General features: G+C 52.3%; 7 protein-coding genes across 7 annotated transcripts; 4 read left to right on the top strand and 3 right to left on the bottom strand.

Annotated features, from left to right (window-relative positions):
• Positions 1-2,074: 2,074 nt before the first annotated feature.
• On the top strand, positions 2,075-3,794 carry CC1G_09795 (hypothetical protein; the record flags this gene model as incomplete). Its single annotated transcript, XM_001834816.2, has 3 exons — positions 2,075-2,224; positions 2,337-2,483; positions 2,531-3,794. The coding sequence occupies exon 3, from the start codon at positions 2,721-2,723 to the stop codon at positions 3,792-3,794; it is 1,074 nt and encodes a 357-aa protein (XP_001834868.1). The 5' UTR covers positions 2,075-2,224; positions 2,337-2,483; positions 2,531-2,720.
• A 1,946-nt stretch (positions 3,795-5,740) lies between these two features.
• On the top strand, positions 5,741-7,827 carry CC1G_09793 (hypothetical protein; the record flags this gene model as incomplete). The annotated part of the gene is made up of 2 exons (XM_001834814.2): positions 5,741-5,820; positions 5,880-7,827. 2 exons carry the CDS (start codon positions 5,741-5,743, stop codon positions 7,825-7,827), a joined length of 2,028 nt encoding a protein of 675 aa, XP_001834866.2.
• Positions 7,828-8,406: 579 nt separating this feature from the next.
• On the bottom strand, positions 8,407-9,613 carry CC1G_09792 (hypothetical protein; the record flags this gene model as incomplete). Its single annotated transcript, XM_001834813.2, has 5 exons — positions 8,407-8,600; positions 8,763-9,080; positions 9,227-9,353; positions 9,421-9,485; positions 9,550-9,613. 5 exons carry the CDS (start codon positions 9,611-9,613, stop codon positions 8,407-8,409), a joined length of 768 nt encoding a protein of 255 aa, XP_001834865.2.
• Positions 9,614-10,338: 725 nt separating this feature from the next.
• CC1G_09791 (hypothetical protein) lies at positions 10,339-15,094 on the top strand (the record flags this gene model as incomplete). Its single annotated transcript, XM_001834812.2, has 13 exons — positions 10,339-10,584; positions 10,675-11,017; positions 11,076-11,160; positions 11,290-11,374; positions 11,508-11,604; positions 11,766-11,874; positions 11,931-12,043; positions 12,113-12,339; positions 12,397-12,959; positions 13,029-13,195; positions 13,353-13,777; positions 13,913-14,042; positions 14,185-15,094. The coding sequence occupies 13 exons, from the start codon at positions 10,339-10,341 to the stop codon at positions 15,069-15,071; spliced, it is 3,477 nt and encodes a 1,158-aa protein (XP_001834864.2). The 3' UTR covers positions 15,072-15,094.
• A 702-nt stretch (positions 15,095-15,796) lies between these two features.
• Positions 15,797-18,189, bottom strand: CC1G_09790 (aryl-alcohol oxidase; the record flags this gene model as incomplete). The annotated part of the gene is made up of 11 exons (XM_001834811.2): positions 15,797-15,856; positions 15,943-16,289; positions 16,343-16,418; positions 16,474-16,660; positions 16,726-16,945; positions 16,998-17,216; positions 17,281-17,485; positions 17,552-17,658; positions 17,712-17,869; positions 17,923-18,004; positions 18,066-18,189. 11 exons carry the CDS (start codon positions 18,187-18,189, stop codon positions 15,797-15,799), a joined length of 1,785 nt encoding a protein of 594 aa, XP_001834863.2.
• Positions 18,190-19,082: 893 nt separating this feature from the next.
• CC1G_09789 (aryl-alcohol oxidase) lies at positions 19,083-21,603 on the bottom strand (the record flags this gene model as incomplete). The annotated part of the gene is made up of 11 exons (XM_001834810.2): positions 19,083-19,169; positions 19,231-19,577; positions 19,630-19,705; positions 19,760-20,214; positions 20,318-20,464; positions 20,523-20,727; positions 20,786-20,892; positions 20,950-21,118; positions 21,157-21,242; positions 21,294-21,322; positions 21,575-21,603. The coding sequence occupies 11 exons, from the start codon at positions 21,601-21,603 to the stop codon at positions 19,083-19,085; spliced, it is 1,737 nt and encodes a 578-aa protein (XP_001834862.2).
• Positions 21,604-23,379: 1,776 nt separating this feature from the next.
• On the top strand, positions 23,380-25,729 carry CC1G_15414 (glucose dehydrogenase short protein; the record flags this gene model as incomplete). Its single annotated transcript, XM_002910090.1, has 11 exons — positions 23,380-23,500; positions 23,547-23,646; positions 23,698-23,855; positions 23,909-24,015; positions 24,072-24,276; positions 24,325-24,522; positions 24,571-24,790; positions 24,843-25,029; positions 25,093-25,168; positions 25,227-25,570; positions 25,643-25,729. 11 exons carry the CDS (start codon positions 23,380-23,382, stop codon positions 25,727-25,729), a joined length of 1,803 nt encoding a protein of 600 aa, XP_002910136.1.
• Positions 25,730-25,758: the final 29 nt, after the last annotated feature.

Here is a 25,758-nt window from a genome sequence, read left to right as displayed (position 1 = left end):
AGCAATGTGTACTAGTACAGTATTAGGCACGAAAATCCTTAACACCAAAGACACCGGTGCCTGCGCTAATCCTCTCTGTCCGAGAGGTTGCTTGCAGTGATGGAGTTGATGATATTGCTGCGTGCAGGGGGAGGCATGGTTCAAAGATGCGTATATAGTCGTTCCTCCTGACTCGGGAACGCGCAATGGGGTTAGCTGGAGAAGACTGCCCCACCATTGATCTTTCGATGTCCTTTGTCTCGGATAATGTAGCAATGACTCGGGGAAAAAGAGAATAGCCTTTGTACATATGGCAGATTCGCATTTGTCGAGGTTAGTGCCCCTACAAGGCCAAACAGTACTGACACCAGAATCCCACTGGCCAACCGGCTACGGTCTATCGTTCCGACTTGGTTCGGTTCCAACCAGCTTCCCCGCAACTACTCCCAGAGAAACCACGACCTCCCTGTCGATGGCTTCTCCGCGCGCGGACTCATGTTAGGCTGGAACCCATTGTCGACATCAAGGGAGAGTCCACCTTTGTGATATTCCTATAATCAGGGTTCTTCGAATCGAGTCTTAAATATGGTACTAGCCATATGGACTCAGGGAAAAAACAAGTTGCTCGGCGTGCACGGCTGACTTGTTTCCGACTCGGATGACCACGCCCAAGTGTGTTCTGTATTCCCCTGAGGCAACAAGTCATGGAAACGCTGACGAAAGACAAGTGAATCAATTGTACGGCGTGACTACACTGACGGTGACATCCACTTATGTCAAAAAAACAACAATCCACCAACGGGCTGGCGACAGTCGCCCTTTGTCCCGACAACTTACTGGGCTGATGAGAGTTCTGGGAGTTCCTCTCTATTAGTCAGCCTGTGGGTTACGGTGCCCACGAGGCTGCTGGACCTTGGAAACACACACACACACCAACGTTGAGAATGATCGTACCTCCCGCAGAGGGTCTCGCAAAGAGACGAGTGTGCCAAAAATTCTGGTTGGATATTGCTTCTCGACGTTTCTTTTTGCTTGAATCCGCTGCATCGCCAAACTGACGAGCCATAGAAGTCCAAGCAAAGAGATAGTCGCAAAAGCGATGGGGGATCCCCCGACGACACAAGCCGGTACTGCAATAGCAAGGTCATCGCGCCCTCGAGTTGCAAGCAGAGCTCGAGGAACTGGGGCGGCAAAAATTAGATAACCAAAAATGAGGGCGGTGCCCTCATAATAGTGGTTAAACTATTAAGAACAGATACTACACTTGATCTAAGCCAAAAGGCCAGAGTGGTAAGGAATCAACTCTGTTCGAGCGCGGCTTATATACTGCAGAGATTGCGCACGGACCACTTCCATGTTTGCGGTGAATAGCACTGCCACTCACTGCCACCCGGGTTGTGGTCGCGCGAGCTCACTTTCCTCGTTCGTTTCTCTACATAGTTGAGTCTAGAAACGACAATGGAACATACTTAGTTCCCTCTCAATCCTACAGCTGTACAGCAAACTGTCGACATCGGTCGACCCCAGAAACATGCGGGACCGCCACTCATTGCCCGAAGTTGAGCGGGATTGTTCTTTGCATGGCCGTTCTGTCGCATTCCCCGACAGAAACCGTGTCATTGAAGTCAGTGCGTTCACGAAATCTACGCACGGTTCGACGCTCAAACAATTCCTCACAGCAATGTTATTCATGCACTCTGAGCAACTGACGTAGTCTTGGTCAGAAGGCTATAGCAAAAGTCATCTGTGACGCGCCATCCTTACGAACCAAGACACACCGACGCAATTTCCACACAGCTCTGAGACATAAGCGGTCACTGTGTCGCGAGGGCAATGCTGTACCAGCGCTTATGGGACGGAATGTTCGGAGACCCGATCACCACAAAAACAGCGCCCATGAAACAGCGCCCATACCTGCTCGGCGTTGGGGAACGAATAGACGCCCGAATGTCCTGGTGGTGGGCATTGAGTAAGCATCGGAAATGGATTTATTCTCTTTAGTGACCGACATGTTGATCAATCTCCCCTTTCCTTCTTTCCTCCCCCGGGGCCCTCCTTGCGTTGAATCGGAAGGCGGCTTGTCCTTTGGCTGCAGACACTTCCTTGGTTACAACCTACTCTCATCTACCCAAGGTTCAATTAAATCTTGTTGCTAACCTTGATTTACGGCGAGCGCCATTGTACAACTGTCGTCTACTTGCCGTGGTGACCGTACCCTTGGTAGTTAGCCCATTCAAAAGCTTCGGTGAGTAGACAACTTTTCCTGGCAGATATCCCTTATCTCTGCAGGCGGAGGACTCTTCGTAGCTTTACCACCGATCGTCCAAAGATAACTTGCTCACGGAAGAAACACACAGCCTCGCATCCAACTTTATCACTACGCCCCTCGACCAATTCGGATCCGGAAAGGACTCCATACCGTTCCAAACAGTCGATTCATCAACACTCACAGTCCACAATCACGCACCACGATTAAAATAGCCTTAGGCGCAAGTTCTCTCTAAGTGGGTCCCTCTCCTCTACCTCCACTTCGTTTAGTGACCACCCACAGCCCATCCCCTGCATTCCTGCCAATCGTCGGTCAAAGATACATCTCCCCGGAGATCAGTGATTGAAGTGAATCCGTACGCGGTATCCAGGGCGCAGCCTCGACATAGTAGGCGCCCACAGCCTCCTCAACGATAAAACCCTTCCATCTCGACTTCAACTCGGTTGCTCCTTATTCCTTTTCGTCCCAAGTCATGGCGTCCCCTTACGTCTACACGCCCGAATCATCATACCAACCTGGTCCGTACGCTGTTCCTAATGCGGCACCAGGCTCTCCGTACTCCCCTTTCATCCCCGACGTCTCTCTGTACCCTCCCTCACCTTATTCCAGACCGGGGTCAGTGCACGGGTCGCCTGCTTCAGGTGTCGTTAATCTCCCTCCAGTCGGGGGAGTTCCATTCCCAGCCGCTCCGCCCAGTCCAGTCCTCGGCGGATTCATCCCTCCTACATTCGAGGAGACCTTCTGGGGACCGCGCCAGCGAAGGCCATCTTGGCACGGAGCACCAACCGGCGGACTAACAGTCCCACAAGGCCACGTTCGCTCCAACTCTTTTGGGCAAGCCAACGCTCCCCCTTTTTACCCACCGCCTGCCACCGCACCAGTGTATGCCAACGGCTATGACGCCTGGCTGCAATGGCAACAACAACAGCACCAGCAACAACAACAACAACAACTCGAAGCCCAGAAAAAGCAGATCTATATCCACCCCTTGTTGAACGGCGAGAACCCTGCCCGGCAGTTTTTCTTCAATTTGGCGAATCCGCATTTTCAACCTGTGAAGATCGTTGGACCTAATCAGTGGGTGCCATTGGGGTCTGAGGAGCTCGCGCAGCCAGCTACGCACCCACCGGTGTACGAACTCAAGATTGTGTGCGACGCGACCCCACAATGGCCTATCCATATCCGCTACGAGCCGCCCTCAAACCCGTACTACAGCCCACACCCCTCTGCGGCGCTCCAACCCGGACATGGGGCCCCACCCATCACCGTTGGCGACGTTCTAACCCAACTGCACAAACACCTCCATGCGATGGTCGCGCAGCATGAATGGAACCAGATGAGTACGAAGGAGGAGAAGGAAATCACGAAGGCGTTTCAGAGGAGGTGTAAGATGATGGGTAAGGGAGAGTATATGGTGTGGAGGCAGAAGGGTCTGAGGAGAGTTGATTACTTGAAGGATAGGTGTGTGTTCTCGGGGGTGTTGAGGACTGGATCGGGTCTCGGGGAAGTCAAGCTCGTCACGCAGCCCATGCCGAAGACGAATTAGGGGGCTCCGTGCAACTCGGACGTAACGTAGAAACCAAGTAGATGGACGTGGACATTTAAAGGCTTATGAGGTGATTTGTTTAACTTTCATCTTGGTATCTAGGACTTTCTTGTTATGCTCTTCCCTTCTAACGTTTACCTATGCTGTATTTTTTGTCGGTTTGTAGAGCAACGTTGTGTATGCAGTATGCACGGTCATTACGTATGTATATCCATGATACCCCTGTCCGTTGTGGTACTCTCATTTAGGTATCCTAGGACCAAGTACTGCGCGAACCACGCTTTCTGGCGCTCACAGAAGGCGCCTAAACCTGCGCCTTCTCCGCCTGACCCATTCACCGTGAAACCCGAGCCAAGGCCCTGCGAATCAAACAGTGTCAAATAACGACACGAGTCGGAGATCCAGAGTTGCGTGGTGGGGTGATTCTCGTCGTCCTCTTGTTTCTGTTTTATCACAATGTTTTGGCAACCATCTTCTTCTGTGACTGACGCTCACGATATTAATGACTTGGGGCGCTGGTTTGGCTCGGCTGCTGACCGCTCTTGGCCTGGAACATACGCAATTTTGGCGCGAATGTATTGTAAACACGGTCGCGGCTCTCCGTTGGTCGACAACGGCGACGAAACCTCGGAAACGCTCTTTACGAGAGGTTTTGAATGCAGCACCTAAAGGCGGGAATTCTTACATGCGAACTGATTCAAACTTGTATGACGGGGTCTCCTTGTGCGTTCGGATAACGGACACTAGGACTCGATACTCTGGTGCTCTGACAACTGCCTGACGAGATTCTTGGGTGCTAGGTTTCCTGCTCCAAATTTATTCTTCTTAGGATTACTATCGGACAAGTAAGGCGTTAATGGAATTGGAGAAAGTCGGATTTGTGCTACATACCGTATGTTGACCGCTTTCAACCCAAAATCAACCTGACCCTCCCATGACACTTCGTTTCGCAGCGCTTCGATGACATGCATTATACGGTTCAGAAGTTACATAGGAGAACCTTCAAGGCCTCAGAGAATTGGACCACCGACAAACGACCAGAGACCCTCCGGCTGACTGCTGACTTCGACTCAAGTTGTTGGGTGAGTATACTTTTAGCTAACTATCTAGATGGCACTAGTACTAATTCAAAATTCGCCGTAACCTTCTTTTTATTTCCTAGCTTTCCCGCCTCACCCGAAACTTACGGCCATCGCACAGCATATATCATGTCAAAGGTAATGTTTATGTGATCTCCATGGTTCCTCTCCAACGCTCCTCCAATCACCATGGTGAATCCTCAATCTAAATATGCTTCACTCAATGCTAAACTCCTCGCAGGGGCCGATACTACCTTACCTAGACATATCCCCTCAGCACGCTACCCGAAACGCAACGGGATAATGATGCATGTTACGAGGAAACCACTGCGAAGGCTCCCGATATACTCCTTTCCTGTCCTCGAGATCAGGATGGGCCGTAAGATGGTGGGCATGTGAACGTCGAATGCTAGATAACGGCCTTCTAATTACCAAATCTGTTTTCCAGTTCAGCAAAGGCTTACCGCATACCCTCCTTTTTGTGGATGCGTGAAACATGGTTTACGAGGCGGGGACTCGACAGTCTGCGGGGCTCTGCTTGGAAGGAGTCTCCTTGGATCCGAGTGGTTGAAATGGGATCTCAGTCCATTAGGGGATGCTGTGGAAGGACGGGCGCGTATAAGAAGGGGCGGGCAGGTAGGGTGTTGGAGTTACGCCTTCCTTGCCCTTCCTTCCCTCTCATTCCATCCTCTATTCTTCTGTTCACAGGGTACTAGCTTGAAGCTAGTGACTTTATTTTCTTCAACCTCTTGCAACATTAATTCACAACCCACCTAATCGACAACTCGATCCACTATCTTTATTCTTATTCCAGGATCTTAATCAATCTACACCTACGGCTTCTCTTCTTTTTGCAAGATGTTCACCATGAACAAACTCCTGCCATTCGTCCTCGCTGCGATTGCATTGAATAGTGTATATGTCGACGCTACGCCTATACGCGCCGCGTACGTTCCTTTTTCCACAGACGAGCCTCCACACATACTCATCGCCTGTCTGAACTTAGCGACCTCGCAGCAAGAGCTCCAAACCCTCAACTTGGTGGACCCAAGATCCCCATTCCCACTGGCGTACCCACTCCCGTCGCCATCTCTCGACGCGGTGTGACCAACGATGAATTAGCAGCGCGACAACTCGGTGGACCCAGGATCCCAATCCCTAGTGGTGTCCCCACTCCCATTGTCGAGTCCCGACGCCGCGCCGTTGACGATAAATTGGCCGCACGACAACTGGGTGGACCCAAGATCCCAATCCCCACTGGCGTACCCACTCCCATCGCTATCTCTCGACGCGGTGCGGCCAACGATGAAATAAAGGCACGTCAACTGGGTGGACCCAAGATCCCAATCCCCACTGGCGTACCCACACCCATCGCCATCTCCCGACGCGGTGTCGCCGACAATAACCTCGCAGCTAGAGCTCCCAACCCTCAACTCGGCGGACCTGGCATCCCCATCCCCACCGGTGTGCCAACTCCAATCGCCGTATCTCTCGTGACCGATATCCAAGAACCGGGCTCGACACCGTCTGTGGAATTCGAGCTTCCAGGGAGCGTTCTTACGGTCGCTGTTCCTGTGCCTACTGCGTCGGAGGGTGTTTCTGTACTTGTTATTTCGGGTACTGCAGTTTCGCAGCCTGTAATTTCGGGTGCACCTGTTTCTGTTCCTGTTATTTCTGGTACTCCAATTTCGGTGCCCGTCATTTCTGGTACTCCCATTTCTGTGCCAGTCATCTCAGGTACACCAATCTCCATCCCCGTCATTTCTGGAACGCCGATTTCGGTGCCGGTTATATCAGGAACACCCATATCCGTCCCAGTCATCTCTGGTGCACCTATATCCGTCCCAGTCATTTCTGGCACACCCATTTCAGTGCCGGTCATCTCAGGGACACCGATCTCCGTTCCAGTCATTTCTGGTACACCCATCTCCGAACCAGTCATCTCCAGCACCCCAATCACCGTCCGGCCAACCGACAGTGCGGACATCTCGAGCAGCGCGCCCGTCGTTTCCATTCCTGTTCCTGTTTCCTCGGGTGTGCTCAGCTCGGTTGAACCGGGTCCCACCGAAAGTACTAGTATCATCGTCAGTGGGAGTATCTCTGAATCTGTCCGGCCCACCGAAAGCGTCAGCGTCAGTGCCAGCGCAAGTGTAACCGCCCGACCTACCGACCAAGCCTCGCTGGAGACGACGACGGTCGTTCAGACCATCCCGAGGGAGACCGGGTTGGTGACTGTGACGAGGACGTTGACGAGGATTGTGGGGCCTACGGGTGTTGCTGGGCTGCCTGGGCGTGGGCAGGGTCGTCCTGGACGGGGACAAGGCAGAGGGCAGAGTCGTCCTGGTAGAGGACAGAGTCGGCCCGGTCGAGGTCAGGGACGAGGACAAGGTCGACCTGGAAGAGGTCAAGGACGAGGAAACGGGGTTGGAGTTGGTCGACCTGGTGGACGACCAGGACAAGGTCGACCGCATATTGTGACTGTTCGACCTCGTCCGCCTGTTGTGACTGTTCGGCCTACTGGGAGTGGAGTGGTCACTGTTCGACCGACTGCTAGTGGGAGTGGTGTGGTCACTGTCAGGCCGACTGCGAATGGAAGCGGTGTAGTCACTGTCCGTCCTACAGGTTCGGCACCCGTCTCCATCCCTGTCTCGAGCTCCGAATCCCCTCAGACTTCCGGTTCCGCAATCCCTTCGGGTTCAGCCATCCCCTCGGGCGAAGAGACGAGCGTGTTCGTCACCTCGAGGCCTACGGCGTTCAGCAGTGTGTTTGAATCTGAGTCTGGGAGTGTTAGGCCTACGGGTTCTGGAGTGGAGAGTAGTGGTGTTGGGGTGCCTACTGAGAGTGGGAGTGTTGGGGTGCCTACGGAGAGTGGAAGGGTCACGGTGCCCACGGAGAGCGGGAGTGTGATCGTTTTCCCCTCGGTTACGGCCAGACCTACCAGTGCTTTTGCGTAAAGGACGGCCAAATGGGAGGGGGAGTGGCTGGTTGAATTGGTGGTGATTGTGTAGGACGCGGGACGTCGAGCGTTCGTTCATTCAGACAGTCGTTTTCTCGTTCTCTTTTCGGGATTCCATTCATTCTGAGTTTTGCTGAGCTTTGCGCAGGGGTGTGGGGAGTGGGGTAGGGAAGGGCTTCAGAGGAAGAGGCGTGACTGGTTGAAAATAAGTAGTTGTTAGTAGAGGTAGTGAATGTGTACGTAGGTGCATGGGAACTACTCGCTCGCATGCTGGGGATGCTTAAGGGACGTGCGTCGAGTCATAGGAATAAGAGCTGGGGAAGTTGCTCAAAGCTGATCAGAAGAGGCGAGTAGACGAAAGGTGAAGGGGACTCTCAACAAATGACGAGGGGGTTCCTAGCAGAGGCTTGGTCGACCCGAGTCCATCCAGTCCGACATGTTGCATTTAAATCTAAGATTCCATTAAGGGTTCTTGGTATAAATTACACCGAGATGTATCCGTCTAGATGGCTTGGAGAGGAATCAATAAATGCCTCTCGCAGCAGGCTCGAACACTTGGGTTTCACTCACCCCTTTTCTACTCCTCCTTCCCATCCACCTTACCAGCAACACTGCCTACATCCACCCCCTTCTCCCGCATCTTCTTCTCCCATTGCGCGCGCCATCTCCACCACGCGTCTTCGACTCCTGCGTCGCCCCATACTTCCCACCCGTCGCGGATGCGGAGCCAGGTGCAGAGTGGGTTTGTGAGGATGAAGCGTTTTGTTTTGCCTAGGGAGAGAAGAGGGGTGTTAGTGGTTGGAACTTTGGGGTTTTGGGGGTGAGATAAGAACAAGGATAGGGAAGGGGAAGAATGAAACGGGGATAGGAGGAGAATGGAATAAGGCAGGGGGAAAATGAGGAAAGAGGTTCAAAAGGACGAGGACAACGCACCAAGCACCGAATTTGGATACCTCGACGGTACCAACTGGGTTAGCGTGTACACCACCACTGCCAACGCGCAACCAATCGCCAGACCCCAGAAGATCTGGAGGGGTGTGTGGTAGCCGAGTGCGTATCTGGAATAGGCGACTACCCCCATCCACATTGCTAATACTCCGTACACGGTTGTGCGCCATAGTCTGTCGAGGAGGGGTGAGCCGGTTGAGGTGAAGCGGTGGGAGAAGAAGAGGTGGAGGTAGAGGAAGGTTGTGAAGTAGGCCATGTATTGGCTGTGTGAGGAGGGGAAGCCGTAGCCGTCGCCGATATTTACTGTCCGTGGGCGGGGTGGCGGGAGCAGGGGGTTCGAGAGGACGGGATAGGATGGTTAAGGTGACGGTGCGGTTGGTTACGATGACCAGGAGGGAAGCGAGAATAAGGTCAGCGTTAGTGAGTACAGTGGAGTGGGCGGGACGTACGATTAGGTCTCTCCTCCTTCACGATCCTCTTGATCACCAGATTCAGTCCTTCACCGAAGAACTGCCCAATCCACATGACGATTATGATGTATTCGCGGGTTTGGTAGGCGAGCGCTGCGTAAGCTGGCTGCAGACAGATGACATTCCGGTGGTTAGCTATCAAACATGTACATAAACTCGAGAGCGTAGCGTACCATTAACAAGATGGGACTGAGCGTGATGAGCGCGAGTACGAAGGAAGTGAAGGAGCTGTCGTCGTCTGTATGGACCGCATTAGCTGTTTGGTTGGTTCGATAGGGTGCGGGAGGAAGAGGTGAGCGCACAGAGAACATGGGTTACGTCCAGACTCGCTAGAGGTCCTTGAAAGTGTGGTTGTTGGAGTGTCATAATCGGTTCTTCACCGTGGTATCGCGTAAAGGATAGGTGGGTCTTTTGTTCTAGGTTGTTGTCCAACAGTAAATTAGCTGAAGAGGTGTAAGAATTCCTGTCCCAGTGTGGTTCACCGGTCGCTCTTCTAGTTTCCTTCAGGTCTGGCAGAATCTCTATTGATTCGCGTTGTTGTCGCTGTGCCTTTGACTATCGTCGAGTGTCGAGTCGAATGGGTCACGGTGATGGAGCCATCCTACGAGGAGGCAGACACGGTACGATGGTCAAGGTGTAGGACACGTTGATGCTCCAGCTTCCGCTCCCGTCGTCCGTGATGTCCGAAATCACCGTTCGGAAGCATTAGAGTAGCACCACTCGACTTGCTGAACATCGGCGGGGCGACCCCTCATTCTGCTTTGAAAGGTATCTCAAGCTATCCATGCTCCCGTGAAAATCTCTTATTCAAAGCACTTTACAGCCATCGAGGTCGACTTCAAGACAAGCAAGGGGCAAATTTGGATGCCTGCCGCGGCACGGCTTGATGCAATCAGCCCATGTCTGATCCGAAATCCGAAATCGCGGTCACGACGCGCTGTGCTCGCTTGGCCTCTGGGTTGTCCCTGGTTCTTATCTTTCCTTCAGCATCCTTGGTCGTACCTCGAAATCTCAACGCGTCTATTCAACAAAGACAACGGAATATACATTGACCCTCTAAAAGACGATATATTTCGTTCAGAAAACCTAATATGCCCTCGCCGTCTAAAGGCAAAGGCAAATCGACCGAAACCCAAGGGATAAGCGCCAATACCAACACCACGAACGTTGATTCCAACGCGAATTTGGATTCAAGGATGAGGGACATGAAGATACCAACGAGACTGTACACCTCGATGCACATCCCAACGGCCATTTCGTCCCCTTCGACGAAGTGCATCCAGTGGACGCCAGAAGGACAGTTGTTGTTCGTGACGAAGAGCGTGGTGTACATCTTTGTGCGTGGTTTCTTCTCATCTCCTCCTTCATGTCCTTGTTTACCCGCATCTACGATTCGCTGTCCTGCATGTACTGACGCACCGCAAAAGACCCCAGATACAGGCATAAACTTTGACCTCTCCTCGACGTTTAAACCTGCACTCCCGACGTTGCCGACTGCACCTTCTGCAGCCCTACCGGTATCATCCCAGCTACAACCCACGTCAAATGTTCCAAACTCTAGTAGTGGAGACCTAGTCCTGAAAGTCGGAGATGACGACCAAGCGATGGGGTGGTTCAGGACTATTGTGCAGGATGCGCCTAATCCGGGTGGTGCTACGGGAGCTGGAGGTGGGACCGCCAGCGGAGGAGGAACGGCCAGTAGCGCAACAGGAGGGGCAAGCACCAGTGGAGGAGGAACAGGAAGTACCTTTTGGCCTAAATACTCTCAAGGTGCGCATGGTCATCTTTGTGCCCTGGAGGCGTAATCTAACGCTCGAGGTTGGAATAGAATGGGGAACGGTAGCCTTGGGCTCAATCGATACCGCCATCTCGAGTGTTGCATGCTCACCGGGAGGGGTTTCTGGGGATGGGAGGTGCGTTTTGTTCCGCTTGGTTTGACTCGTTCGTTTAGTTGGCTTGTTCTGCCTTCCAGTATCACTGTTGTTGGCTTGTTTTCTTTTCATATCACCATATCGCTATCGTGTCCTAATGCCAGCTTACAGGCCTATCCTCGCACTCTTGACTACCAATATGGATTTATCGCTTTGGACACCGGGGAAGAATTACCTCAAGGGGGAGTGGTTTAAGGTGAGCCTTTTGTCTTTATCTCGTTAACCCGCGCCTTTTGTGCCAACCCTTCCGCGTCCCTCTTTTTAACATCAACCAATGCACCTTTAGCACCCACTAATACTAACACCACTTCCTCTCCTTCCTCTCCAAGATAACAGACTTGACACCGACGCTCCTCGAGTACCACGCAGCGTTGACGAGTTCGGTCGATGGAGGTGTAGAGGGCGTGTTGCAGGCTCAGAGTACTTGTGCGTCGTGTTCTCTTCCATCCTACTTGCACTCTGGCAATCGACCCTACTCCATAATTATTCGACATCCACATCCTATTCGTTCCACGCTACGTTGCACCGCACTCATTCTATCCAATTCGACAATAGCAGACACTGACACGGAACACGCGATTCTTCAGGTCTAACATGGACACCCCGCGCTCCATTCCAAACCTCTCCTTCGCTCATCTCGCTCGATTCCTCTTTGTTGGTGGTCGGCAACCGAGCGGGGTGTTTGACATTTTTGAGGTGCGTGCCTTTGGTCTGGTTCGTTGTTCACCGCGATTCACACTGAGTGGTTACAGATATTCACCAACCTCGCCATCAAATATCAAAATCCTGCTCGCGAAACGTGTGGCCAATGGGTGGGTTACGAAGATTGATGTTTCTGGGTGGAGGGTGAAGGGTGAAGGCACATGTGCGTATTCTTGACTCGTTTCCTCGTGCATCCTTTTCTTCGTCCCTTGAGTGCTGATGCCGTTTCCAGGTGATGCGCTTCTGGCGTATGCAAGTTCGACTGGGGACGTGGGTGTGGTTAGGGTCGTGCAGCAGTTGACCTCTTCTCCTCCGAGCTCGCCTGCTTCTGGAGACGAGGGCGCCAGTGGATACAGCATCGAACTGCAAGTCGAAGACGGTCTGGACAGCGCTTCCTTAAACTTGGACAACGCAGCTGTGACGGCTCTGCGATGGGTACAAGTGCGTGATCGGGACTCGGTGGGTGTTTTATTTTTCTCTTTTGTGATATGCGGGGAGCTAATGGACGACGAGTAGCCGGTGCTGGTCATTTGTAAACCGGGAATTTTGTACCTCTACTCTCCTCCCTCGGCCTCAAACGATGCCAACCCCTCCAATACCTCCAATGTCGCCTTCAGCGAGTCCAACAAACCCCAGTCAGCTCTCGTCCCCCTCCCCCTCCCACCGCTCCCCTCCCCGCCCTCGGCCCACACCAACTCGCCGTTCCATCCCGTCTCTGGGATCCTCTACGTCGAGAGGGAGGATAAGCTCGTGGTTGTGCTGTTTGATGGGAGTGTGTACGTTGTGAGGGGTGTTGGGCGGGGTGAGTTTGGGAGGGAGGTGGAAGTCGTTCTGGAATCGGGGTCGGCTGAAGATCTGTCGTCCCACCATCCAAACCCATCCTCCCCAATCCTATCCTGCCAGACCCTCTCCACGCGCCTCCGGACGGTGTTCAAAACAGTCGAAAGCCGGTATCTGGGCGTGAAGATTGATGCGAGGGTGATGAGTCGGGTTAATGGGGTTGTTAGTTGGGAGTCGGGGGTGGTTGGTGCGAACGCTGATGCTGGTACTGGTGCGGGTGGGGTTGTTTGGGTGCATGAGTGCGTAGATGTTTTCTTTTTGGTTCTTGTGTTATATTATATCAACCCAACCCCGGAACTTTTGAACAGATCCTCGACTCCCTCGGATTTCAGCTACAAACATGACGCGAAGCATTCGAATACGTTGGTCGTTGCCGAGTTGCTTTCGTCTACTCTGGGAGGAGTGGGAGGAGGAAGAGGAGGAGGGGTGGACCCGGTGAGGATGTTGGAGGATGTGTTGGGTGGGTTTGATTTATGTGCGTATACTACTCCTGTTTCCTGGTTCTTGTCGATTAAAAGTTGCTGACTGCTTTCTTCTGCGTACTTGTCTATCAACCCAATCCAAACCTACGTACTATTCACCATCACTCATCACCCAAACTCGAACACCCTCTCGATTCAAAACCCCTCCAGCTTCACCGATTAGCCCGACGCACCTCCTCCGGCCGTTCTTCCACCTCTTGCAGACGGACCAAGCCTTGTTCGAGAGGTGTCGGGAGGGGATCTTGGGTGTGCTCGTGAGGGGGTTGGAGGGGGTGTCCGAGGCGAGGGATAGAATGTTGGTTGAGGGGTGGGGGGTACACGGTGGTGAGGACGGCGATAAGCGTGAGGAGGGCGATGTGCGCGAAGGAAGCGGGGAGGGCGATGAAGATAAGATGGACGTGGACGACGAAACGCCCAATGAAGCAGGAAGAAGAGGAAGATTGGATCAGGCAACGTCCCAGGTAACCCTGGAAAAAGTGAAACAAAAGTTCGAGTTTAGTCTCCGGAATCATCTTTTTGGAACGCGGGCGTTGGTGGTGTTGAGGATCAAGTTGGGAGTGGCTGATTTCGTTTGGGTGAGTTGGCTTACTCCTTACTTTTTTGGTGTTTCGCTCCGTGTATCTCCTACTTTCGTTTTGTTGGCCCCTTAAACGCCAACACCCAAGCTCCAGTCTGACACTGACACCCCCCTTCCTTCCGTCTCTGCGCAGAAACACTCCTCCAACGACACGCACCGCAAAGAATGTGGAGAGATTGCACAGCGCATCCTAAATGAGATCTCGTACTGGAATTTGAAGATCGTGATTGGGGATGTTAGAGGTGTTGTTAGGTTCTTGGGGGGTACGTTTTTCCACTTTGTGATTTAAAAATCGATGTATATACCTTTCTTGTCGCCCATTAAAACCCTCTATCCTATTTAAACCTCTATCCTTGCAATCCAAAGACTAACTAACACCCCCCCTTGCTCTTTTCTATTCTACAGCCGCAGACGCCCCCTTCATCCTCCGGCTCATCCTTCAATCTGCGCTTCCCGGATCCCCGCCTGATCTCGTTGAAGAGGGGAAGAAGTTGATGGAGGCGACTGCGGAGTTGGGTTCGAGTGTTTCGGTTGCACCACCACTACCGCCGCAGCCGCCTCATGCAGTGATAGATCCTGTACTGGCGGGGATAGGGCAAGAGGTTGCGCCTCCTCCGCCTGGTGCTGGTGTGGACCCCCCTCCTCCTCCTGCACCGACCCCTACAACGACGACGACAGAACCAACGCAAGCACTGAAACCACCTACAGCGACAGCATCGACGACGCATGCACCAGGGCCAGGACCAGGGCCAGCGCCCGCCCCACCACAGCTCCCGACCACAGAACCCTGCCCGGCGTGCCACACGCCCATCCCTCTAACGGACACCACGACCGCGGTGTGTGCGCGCGGGCACGTGTGGAGGCGGTGTTCGGTTAGTACGTTTGTTATTCGGGGCGTTGTTGGTGTGTTTGGTGCTGGGTCTGGGTCTGGGTTGGGTTCGTTTAGTACTGGGTCGGGGTCGTCGGTTGGTATTGCGTCTGGGTCGTCGGTTACGACTGGAGGGGATGGAGGAGGAGGAATAGAAGGAGGGGGAAGAAAAGAACCCGAGTGGAAAAAACTCGATGTATACGGTGTCCGGTCTTGTGTTGGGTGTAGCCGGAAACGGGGTGGTATTTCTGGACCTCCTGGTCCTGCGGGAGTAGTAGGTGTAGGACCAGCTGGAGGAGTGGGAGGTGGCGGACCAGCTGGGGGACTAGTAGGCGGACCAAGCCAAGGCTGGTTGGTGAACCAAGTCCTACGCGCCGTTGATCAATGTATGTATTGTAACAATCGGTTTGTTAGTCTGTTGTAGTCGGTGTAGTTTGAAGTACCTGCCGTGCCAATGGTGCTGAATGTAGATTGAGATTTCGAACAAGCAGTCGATGCACTTGATCTACGCAATCCGATCTATGAGGGAAACTAATCGCGCCATGTTGTGAGAAAGAAATTGGCCGTGCTGGTGGAAGTGATTACGGTGGATACAAGGATCCATGGTGCGAACATGGTTGCGCAAAGCGACCTCACCATTCGCCTAGACGAGATGGCCATTGCAGTGAATATGTAGACTGTGTCAGGCCAAACAACAATATCCTGAGTGTTCTCTCCAGCACTAAATAGCGAGACGCGTCTTTCATCAGCACCTGAAGACTTGCTATACCTAGACGCCTCAGTTGGCATACCTTGGACTGAACACTGACCGTCGCAATCACCTTTGCAGGCCTTGGGGTAACACAATCCATCAGAATGGATCTTCAACTATGACCGGCTAGCCGGGTTTCTGTCTCCAAGGTCGATTGCGACAGCGACGAATTGGGTTTGAAAAGGGGTAGAAGAGCCATTTTAATGGTTGGAGGAGAGAGAGATGGAAGGCGACCGAATCAAGAATGCGTTCTGCTGCTGCAAGGTATTCGCAATTAACTCTGATCATCCACGATGGGGTACAGGTTGACCAAGTTCAAGGAGTTGGAATTGCTGTAGTACTGGATGAGAGAATCACAGAATATAAAATTATAAACAATCGAAGTGCAACCAGGGCGATTATTTCCAAGTCTGCTTTATGAGGTCAGCGGCCCTTTCCGCAATAGCGTAAACAGGGGCCTGGGTATGAGCACAAGTGATATACGGCTGCGTCCAGTATGTTCAGCATCGGTACATTCGGGAGAACTCGAACATTGTTGACTTACCATGACGGACGCATCAACAATGCGCAGTCCCTTCACTTTCTTCACCTTGAGGTCAGGGTCAACAACACCCCACTGGGCGTTCTTGGGCGACATCGAGGCGGAGCCAACGGGATGTGCGGCGCTAAAGACCAAGTTTCTAATACCTTCGTTTAGCTCTTCGTCGTCGTCCGAGTCGAATGGCGGGAGCAGTGTGAGTTGGTAGTCCTGCCATGCCGGGGCTGCGAAGAACCTCCTCGAAGCCCGAATGGTCTCTCGCAGGCCATACCAATCGAACTCGGATTTCAAAAGTCCGAGATCAATTAGAGGGGCATCGTACACATTGGTCGAGCCAATCTTGACAGTACCGCCTGAAACGGTGCTTCAATCAACAGTGACACAGAAACTCCCAGTCAAGACCTACGAGAGTCTAAGCTCGGAGTGGCAACGACGGCACTGGTGAAAATGAATTGTCCAGGAACGGGGTAATGTCCAGTGCCCTGTCGGGTCAGGTCATTACAATCATCCTATGGCATCCAGACCAGGAGCACCTACCACAAAGCCAATTTCAAGTTGTGGCGTGTTCTTTCCAGAAGAAGGGTCGGGATGCTCAGCATAGATGGGAGAATCGTCGGGAAGCCTCGTCCAGGCAGCTGTATTGACATTGACAAAGGTCAAAGGTCCAGTTCGGGAAGTTTCCCATTCTTGGAACCACTGCTGAGGCAAGGTCGGATCCGCGGTCCTATAAACACAACGCGCTTGTCAGCGTCCATAAGTAGACGAGAGGCTGAGAGGTTGGGGACACACGGGTCAAAGGTACCGTTGATACCCAACTGCCAGATGAGAGCTAGTTGTGGCTGATCCGTGAGATTCTTCCCAACGCTCGGAAGATGGACCTTGGGCTCAATTCCGACCTCGTTAAGCTCGGCTGTATCACCAATTCCAGACAGCAATAGGATCTGGGGTGTTCCGTATGCACCTGCCGAAAGAAGAACTTCTTTCTTCGCAGTAACCTGTTGGATAGGAGCTTCAAAGGCTCAGTCAATGTATCCTTTCTGCGCCTTGCGAGATGAGCTTACCTGACGGGTTCATCTCTTCCTGGAAAGCAACAGTTCGGAACGAAAGCTCCTTCGAACCTCCACCTCCTGGTCCACGGCCGCGCCCACCGATTGGAACCAACTTGGTGACACGGTGATTGATTAAAACGTGGAGATTCTTGCGTTTGAGGTATTTCGGGGAAAGATAAGACGTCGCCGCACTGCTCCTTTCTCCATTGCCAATCGTGTATTGAGCCCAACCTGTCGGAGTGAGGGCAAGTAGTCAGCATCCAGCAATACCCGAACGCCAATCCTCGCAACTAACCGACACCCAACGAATCTCCACTGTTGGTATCGACGTTCCAACTCCATTCACCACCAAGCTCATGCGCAGCTTGTTCCACCTTCGCATCAATCGCGTCCTGGTAGCTCGGGAGACTGACAAAGGTCATCCCCTTGCGACTGTGGACTCGCGGATCGTACATGCCATTGATATTCACATCTCGATTGGGTTTTACCCATCTCTCATTCTGTCATATACAGTACACAACGTCAGTCACCTTCCGTTCCGATCGTATATGGAGGCCATGACTTACCTTGAGGATGTATGGGAAGAGCTTCTTCCATGACCACCCCGAATCGCCGGTGACTGCTGCCCACCTATCGTAATCCGACGAGGAGCCACGCGTGTAAAACATTCCATCTGCGAAGAGAGATCACTACAGGCCTTTACCGTGACTAGTTCACAATGCTTACTATGAGAACTCGAGCCACCAAGCATACGAGCGCGAGGCAAGGCCAAAGGACGATTGCCAAGTTGAGGTTGAATGGTGCTCGTGTAGTTGTAGTCGTAGGTACTGTTCTGCAATGCGAACACGAAATTGGGGACTTGTGCGTTCAGCACACCCTCGTGACTAACGAGAGGGATTCAGACACTGGCATGGAACTTTAGGACGGAGGTACAGACCTAGGGCCTGCTTCGATGACGAGAACCTTGAACTTTGGGTTCTCGGTAAGCCTGTTGGCGAGGACACAGCCCGCATTTCCACCTGCAGAAGGGAGCAAGGTCGGACACGAGAGACCGGAATGAATTATTGGACATGAACGAACCTCCAACGATGACAAAGTCATATTCAGTCCTCGGAAACTTGGAAAGCGAATCCCGAATGTCCGCAAAGGCGGGGAGACCAAGGCCGAGGAGAAGGGAAGCGATAATGAAGCTTGGACTCAACATTTCGGCGAACGACCTTGTGTTCAGGGCTTGATACGCTGAGAGGTAGCTGGTCAAATCGTCGACAGGACTTCACACTCAACCTCTTCCTTTAAACCTCAGTGGTTGACTTCAGTATACACACCCATGGCGTTTCACTGGCCCTGTAAAGAAAACACGTGCAGTTCTATCAGAAGATGGCTACCAAATTGAAAGATTGAATAAGAGAGTACACACCAGGGAGAGGTTTGTCTGCAGTATCGTTACTTACGGGAATCCCTACGTCCCATCGCAGGCGGTAACAGGCACGCCAAGAAGAGCTATTGCAATAAAGGGTACCATCCCCGTCCAGATCCTCCCACTCCACCTCGCGTGGTTGGAGACAGAAAACACAAACTCTATCCCGACAGATTGTGAAGACCACGTAAATCCACCTTCCAACCACTGATTTACGGGATACTCTGTCCGTTTTTGTCTTTCCTTAGATCAAGATCGTTTGTCTAGAGGAGAAAGTTACCAGAATTGGCTGTCTCAGCGAAATCAGTTACCTGGGGTTTTGTGATCGCTGGTTGCACTCACTTGAGCGACATAAGCACAGCGGATCCCGAGCGCTAACAGCAGTGGCGCCCACATTGAGATGACGGAAGGATAATCCATCACAATTGTGTTTAGCGTCCGCGGTGCACATACCCTCACTTCTTAACAGAACCACGTTCTTTCCACGTTGTTGACTTGACATCAAGGACAGACATAAGTAACCTGACAGTGGACAGATTCAACAAGCGAGATGACAGAACATTTGACATGGAAGGAAACCGCGCACTCAGATTCCAGGACGAGAGTGGGTTAATTGAATATTCGGATCGTCCACAGATTCGAAACTGTTTTCTGATGAGTCCCAAGTATCGCCGACGAAATCAGGCCCAATACTGCTTGATGAGGTCAGCTGCACGTTCAGCAATGGCGTAAACAGGAGCCTGAGTATGTCCACTAGTGATATACGGCTGTGCCCAAACCCACTCAGCATTCCATTCGCAGACCATAAACACCACATTGAGAACGCACCATGACAGAGGCATCAACGATGCGCAACCCCCTCACTTTCTTCACCCTAAGATCAGGGTCCACAACGCCCCACTGAGCACCCTTGGGTGACATCGAAGCCGAACCAACAGGATGCAAGGCACCAGTGACGAGATCCCGGATACCTTCATCGAGCTGTTCGTCGTTGTCCGTGTCGAAGGGAGGGAGTAGGGTAAGCTGGTAGTCTTGCCATGCTGGTGCTGCGAAGAACCGCCTTGAAGCCCGGACAGCCTCGCGTAAGCCGTACCAATCGAACCCGGATTTCATGAGCCCAAGATCAATCAGCGGAGAGTCGTAGATATTGGTAGAGTTGAGCTTTACGGAGCCACCTGAGAGCGGGTTGGCGTGAGGAGTAGATTGAAGCCAGGAATAGATACGCACGAGACTCGAAGCCGGGTGTAACGAGCACCGCAGCTAATAATATATTCGGACCAGGTGTGGGATACAGACCAGTTCCCTTTGGAAAGAGTGTTGAGCAGAGAACAAGGATCCGAGGTAAAGGAACACGCACCACGAACTGAATCTCTAACTGCGGCGTATTCCGTCCTGAAGACGGGTCAGGATACTGGGCATAAACAGGAGAATCATCCGGTAACCTCGTCCAGGCAACTGTATTGACATTGAGAAAGGTGAGTGGTCCAGTCCGGGAAGTTTTCCACTCGCGGAACCACTCCGTCTGCGTCCGTAACGCTGGATCTGGGAGTCTGTCGAAGTCCAGGCAGAGATGTGGAAATGGGCCTGCGCAAGTGTCGAATGTGCCGTTGATACCCAGCTGCCAGATGAGGGGCAGAAGCGGTTGTTCTGTGAGGTTCTTTCCGACACTGGGGAGATGGACTTTGGGTTCGATGCCAACCTCGTTCAGTTCAGCTGTATCGCCAATTCCGGACAAGAGTAAGATTTGGGGTGTTCCAAAGGCGCCGGCGGAGAGAATCACTTCTTTCCTCGCAGTAACCTTCTGAACAGGGGCTGCGAGGGTTCAGTCAGCAGGTCGAACCGAATCGCAGCTTGAGGTCCCTACCTGATGGATTCATCTCCTCCTGGAAGGCGACAGTTCGAAACGAGAGCTTACTGGTGGCACCACCACTAGCTGGAGTCACTTTGGTGACGCGGTGATTAACCAACACATGTAGATTTTTGCGTTTGACATATTTTTGGGAAAGATAAGCAGCAGCAGCACTACTCCTTTCACCATTACCGATGGTGTACTGACCCCAGCCTAAACCATCGATCAGTCCGTCGACGTCAAACAATGCAGAGGGGAATTCGCAACCTACCAACCCCCAAAGAGTCTCCGCTGTTTGTATCGACATTCCAGCTCCATTCGCCTCCCAGTTCACGTGCAGCCTGTTCGACCTTTGCGTCGATCGCATCTGGAAAACTCGGGAGACTGACGAAGGTCATCCCCTTGTAACTGTGGGAGCGTGGGTCGTACATGCCCTCGATGTCTATATCGCGATTCGGCTTCACCCATTTCTCGTTCTAAGCGAGATAATCAACTGTCCGAGATAATCGAAGGTCACTTGGAGGCTTTCCGTACCCTGAAGATGTATGGGAGAAGCTTCTTCCACGACCACCCAGCATCGCCGGTAACTGCAGCCCACCTGTCGTAATCGGAGGAAGACCCTCGTGTGTACAACATCCCATCTATACGACAAGGTCAGCCTTCCCATAACGCGTTCATTACAGCCGCTATGAACTCACTGTGAGAACTGGAACCACCCAGCAAACGCGCGCGGGGTAAGCCTAGCCGACGGTCGTTGAGCTGGGACTGAGCGACGCTCGTGTAATTGTAGTCGTATGTGCTGTTTTGCAACAAGGCGGGGAGAAAACCGGGCACCTGGGCATCCAGCACCCCCTCGTAACTGGCGCGCTATTTCAGAGCCAGTCTTCCATGCACGATGAACGCACAAACCTGGGGCCTGCTTCGATGACCAAAACATTAAATTTGGGGTTCTCTGACAATCGATTTGCAACGACGCATCCAGCATTTCCTCCTACAGGATGAGGTTAGTTCAGGCGCAGCGTTTACATCGTTGGAGGCGCACCTCCAACAATGACGAAGTCGTATTCGACCCTGGGGAACTTGGATAGTGAATTGTGGATGGCCCCAGAGGCCAAAAGACTTAACTCGAGAAGAAGGGTGGCTGTAAAAGCTACCTTCAAAATCATCCCTTTCGACGCCGTGCTCGTAGTCAGTGCCACGGCTGGTTTGCCTGGCATACTAGGCCAAAGGGTCTTTTGTAGTTCAGAGTGAGCAACATGATACATAAACAGAGGTTCTATCAGAAGAGCTTGACCAACCCAAAAGGGCAAGAAAGGCACTCACATCGCGTCACATCCAAGTATCGTGGACATATCAGTGGGTCCCAAGACTGCGGTAGAGACGGAATTAGGGAGAAAATGTCAAGGCAGGGGTTCACATGCGAGGCTAGCATGTCATGTCCAACCCAGCACTGAGCACCTGCGGTGAGTGTTCCATAATATTGGTACCATTCTTTCAGAGACAGCGTGCCGCTTGTAGATAGTCGAACGCCCGTGACATTCCGTGGAGAGCAACACATCATTCCTTCCATGCTTCCTTCGCCATATTCTAAGTCACTTCGTGTACATGTGTCATCTTGATGATGTTTCGTCGACAGTGAATAACAGTGAATAACCCATTTAAGAGAGTTCGAAGGTGACAATGGGTTGTGATCAAGTCTGCCAGTCGGTCGCGGCTGCGGCTGAGCGTCTGCCAGATTCGAGCGCCGTTTCAAAAAATAAAGGGCCGCGTCCCGCGACTGTGGACCTTGCTTTAGCGGCTTGGACGCCTTTTTCTTTTGTGCTCAAGTCGGTTTTGCCTCTCATCGTAATAGGCGTCCCCTTACCTGTCCGCCCCCCTGTACCACACAGCTCAGTCATTGAATGCGACGCGATTTTTTTTAAATAATGAAACTGTAAATCCTAGGTTGTCTGGCTGGTCAGGACTCTGCAGCCCTGCATTGTACATGCCGATAATAAAATCACCTTCTCTGCCCCTCACACAAAGTCCCAACACATACATAAGTACATACTAGGCCAGAATCATATTTCTCATGTCAGTCCGACACGTCCCAAAGCCTAACCCGCTCACAAATAGTAAGCCCACGGCCCCCCGCGCTTGATACTTGTAGAGGTGAAAGGTGACGAACGCCAAACCCTTCCTAGACCACTGATGCCTAGCGGGCCATGCGGATTACGACCAGCACATACGAAACATACTGGAGGACACAAGGCATGCCGCCTATTAGTTGTATCCAGAGCAGCAGCATAGCAGACTAGGAATTTGTGATCGAACCGAAGGAAGGGTACGATCCAAAGCAGCGGTAATGAGCCAGGAAAGGAATGCCGGCCGATGTTTGCATATCTTTGGAACTCGAGTTTTAGGCACCTAAATCTTACATAATGTGACCTGGTACAGACCTAGCTAAAGCAAGGTCAAAAGTTGATTTCGGCCGATCCGAGGATTCATGGTTTGGCTTACTTTTCAACCCCTGCAGTGTTTCCAAGTTCCAATCCTGGTGCACTGGAGGTTGTACCAGAGCTCCAACACTGTTATCAACCCAATATCACCGTTTGTTATCCGCAGAAGCACAACAACAACCACACTGTCTGCACCGTCCTTCAGTTTACCCAGATTTTCTCCAGAACGACCACTGAAGTTGGGAACAACCGCCTTTAACACCATGATTTTGGCGGAGATAAATCTCTGCCCTGGCTGGCTCTGTGTCGAGCGCAAAACAGACAGCTTGCGGTCTGCGGTCCCCGGTACCTTATGCTGAAGTTATGCAGCGCTACCGCCGAATTCGGCCACCTCCGCAGTAGAGGGACGAGCTTTGATTTGGCCAGTCTAGAAGCACGTTCTATACAGTGAACGCTGTGTCTATGACGCCTTACGTTCGTTGTGGTGCTGTTCTGTGTAAGCGCAATGGCTTTTTCCTGCCGTCTTTGCCTTGTCACAAGGTCATGCTGACCAAACGGGGCGGGGTTATGTGCGTATTTCCTCCATTCAACTCCATTCTTTCTGATTGGTTTGTTAGAGATAACGAGACGAATTCCTCCTTTAAAAGCAGATGCTGCTGGTAAAGGCCGTGGCGAGCGTTCACCGTCAGGATGCTACCTCACGCCGTCCTTTTTGCGCTTCTCACTGGGCTCGCTCTGCCGACTATCGCCGTAATCCAGGACTCAATCCACAAATTCCCGAAAACAGAATACGACTTCGTGATTGTTGGAGGTCTGAAGTCTGAATGACAATGGACATCCACTTGTTTACTTCATAGCTTACCTTGAACCTCCAGGTGGTCTTGGAGGCTGCGTTGTTGCGAATAGGCTGACCGAAAACCCCAAGTTCAATGTCCTGGTCATCGAGGCGGGGGCAAGGTTTGTTTCTCTTAATCATAACTCTTTTCGTCTCTTACAAACATGATCTAGCCATGAAGATGTTTTGGATTCCCAAGTCCCAAGCTTTTTCCTCAGACTACAGAACACCACCTACGATTACAATTACACTAGCACCGCTCAGCCTCACCTCAATAACCGCGTAATGCCTTTACTACATGCGCGAATACTGGGGGGATCCACTTCACATAGTAGGTGTCCCAACTCAGTTTTTTTCCAATCACTTTGCTTAAGTAGATGATAGATGGAATGCTTTACACCCGTGGCTCCTCCTCGGACTACGATAGGTGGGCCTCTGTCACTGGCGACCCTGGCTGGTCATGGAAGAAGATCTTTCCCTACATTCTCAAGGTAGGTGGGAATGACTGTGCCTGCACCTCGTGGATTGACAATGGGCGTGAATCCAGACTGAGAAATGGGTGAAGCCCAACCGTGACATGGATATCGAAGGAATGTATAATCCAAAGGTTCACAGCAGGTCTGGTATGACTTCTGTGAGCCTTTCTAACTTCCCGGACGCCACCGATGCGAAGGTCAAAGAAGCAGCGACTGAACTGGGAGGCGACTTCAGTTGGAACGTCGATTTCAATAGCGGTGACCCTCTAGGCACAGGTGAGATGACCCGGGGTACACGAAAGTCAGTTACTTACCAACGTTTAGGGTGGGCCCAGTTCACGATCGGAAATGGAGAACGTAGTAGCGCGGCAACGTCCTACTTGGCACCCAGCTACCTCAAGCGCAAAAATCTTCACGTCTTGGTCAACCATCGCGTCACCAAGGTGGCCCCAACAGGCCATGGCAGCCCGAAGCTCCTGTCCTTCCGTACAGTCTTCTTCCAGCAAGAGATGAACACCTCTGGTACCTCCCTCTCCGGCTACACTTGCAGCCGCTTCTGACCCATCAAAGGCCCCGTTCAGGAAATTACAGCGAAGAAGGAAGTCATACTTTCAGCAGGGGCGTTCGGGACGCCCAAGATCCTCCTCCTTTCGGGAATTGGCGACAGAGATGAACTGGAACAAGTCGGAATCGAACCCAAGGTTGACCTCCCTAGCGTTGGGAAAAATATGTCAGAACACCCTATACTCACCGTCGGCTGGAGGTTGGGAATAAATGACACCTTCGATCCGTGGGCTCCTCCTTTCTTCAATTCTTTTCCCTTGAACTGACATCCTATTCAGCTCTGCCGACCCGAGTTTACCAGCACAGTGGCTCCAGGAATGGCAGACCTCGCGAACTGGCCCATTGACTTACGTTGGAAGCAATGCAGCGGCCTGGACCAGACTTCCCGACGATTCTCCAATCTATAGCCAGCACCCTGATCCATCCGCAGGGCGCAATACACCTCAGTTGGAGGTATACTTCTCAGTGCGTCACTCGGACTGCAATTCAAGAGGGAGATAGTTTTAACCGGCCCTTGAACTCAATTAGACTAGGGGCTTGTACCCTCTTCCTGGACGGTTTATCTTCGCCAATGCAGTTCTCGTTACACCCAGCCTTGAATCTCGTCCGTCGTTTCGTCCGCCTAGGTCACTGATGAATCCCTGACGAGGATTGTTTTCCAGGTGGATCGCTGAGGCTCGCATCGACCAAGGCCTATGACCCTCCGCTTGTCGACCTCGGTATGATGAAATCCGACTTCGACTGGTACAGCCTTCGAGAAAGTGTTCGAGTGATAAAGAGATTCTTCTCTGCCCCTGCTTGGGCAAGCTACCAACTGTCGGTGATGCCACCATTCGACACGGATGACGACGAGGAGCTCGACGAGGCCATCAGGGCAAATGTGGTCTCCGCACATCAAGTCTGCACTGCTGCCATGTCTCCGAAGGGCGCACAATGGGGTGTGGTGGATCCCGACCTAAGAGTGAAAAAGGTGAACGGGCTCCGCATTGTGGATGCTTCTGTGATGGTGAGTGCCCTGATATCAGGGACAAAGTGGCTCTTTCTCTGGGTGTGCCTACTTACTGACGTATGCATTCAGCCATATATCATTTCTGCTCACCCACAAGCCGCGGTTTACGCGATTTCAGAGCGCGCGTCCGACCTAATCAAGCAAGCGTGGTCGTAATCTCTGTTCGTCTCGTGATTCGCCTCTCC

Source organism: Coprinopsis cinerea (assembly GCF_000182895.1).
Source record: "Coprinopsis cinerea okayama7#130 chromosome 12 map unlocalized cont3.12, whole genome shotgun sequence".
In the NCBI taxonomy this organism is placed as follows: domain Eukaryota; kingdom Fungi; phylum Basidiomycota; class Agaricomycetes; order Agaricales; family Psathyrellaceae; genus Coprinopsis; species Coprinopsis cinerea.
The sequence above is the reverse complement of the archived record's forward strand: the minus strand, read 5'-3'. Positions and strand labels throughout refer to the sequence as shown.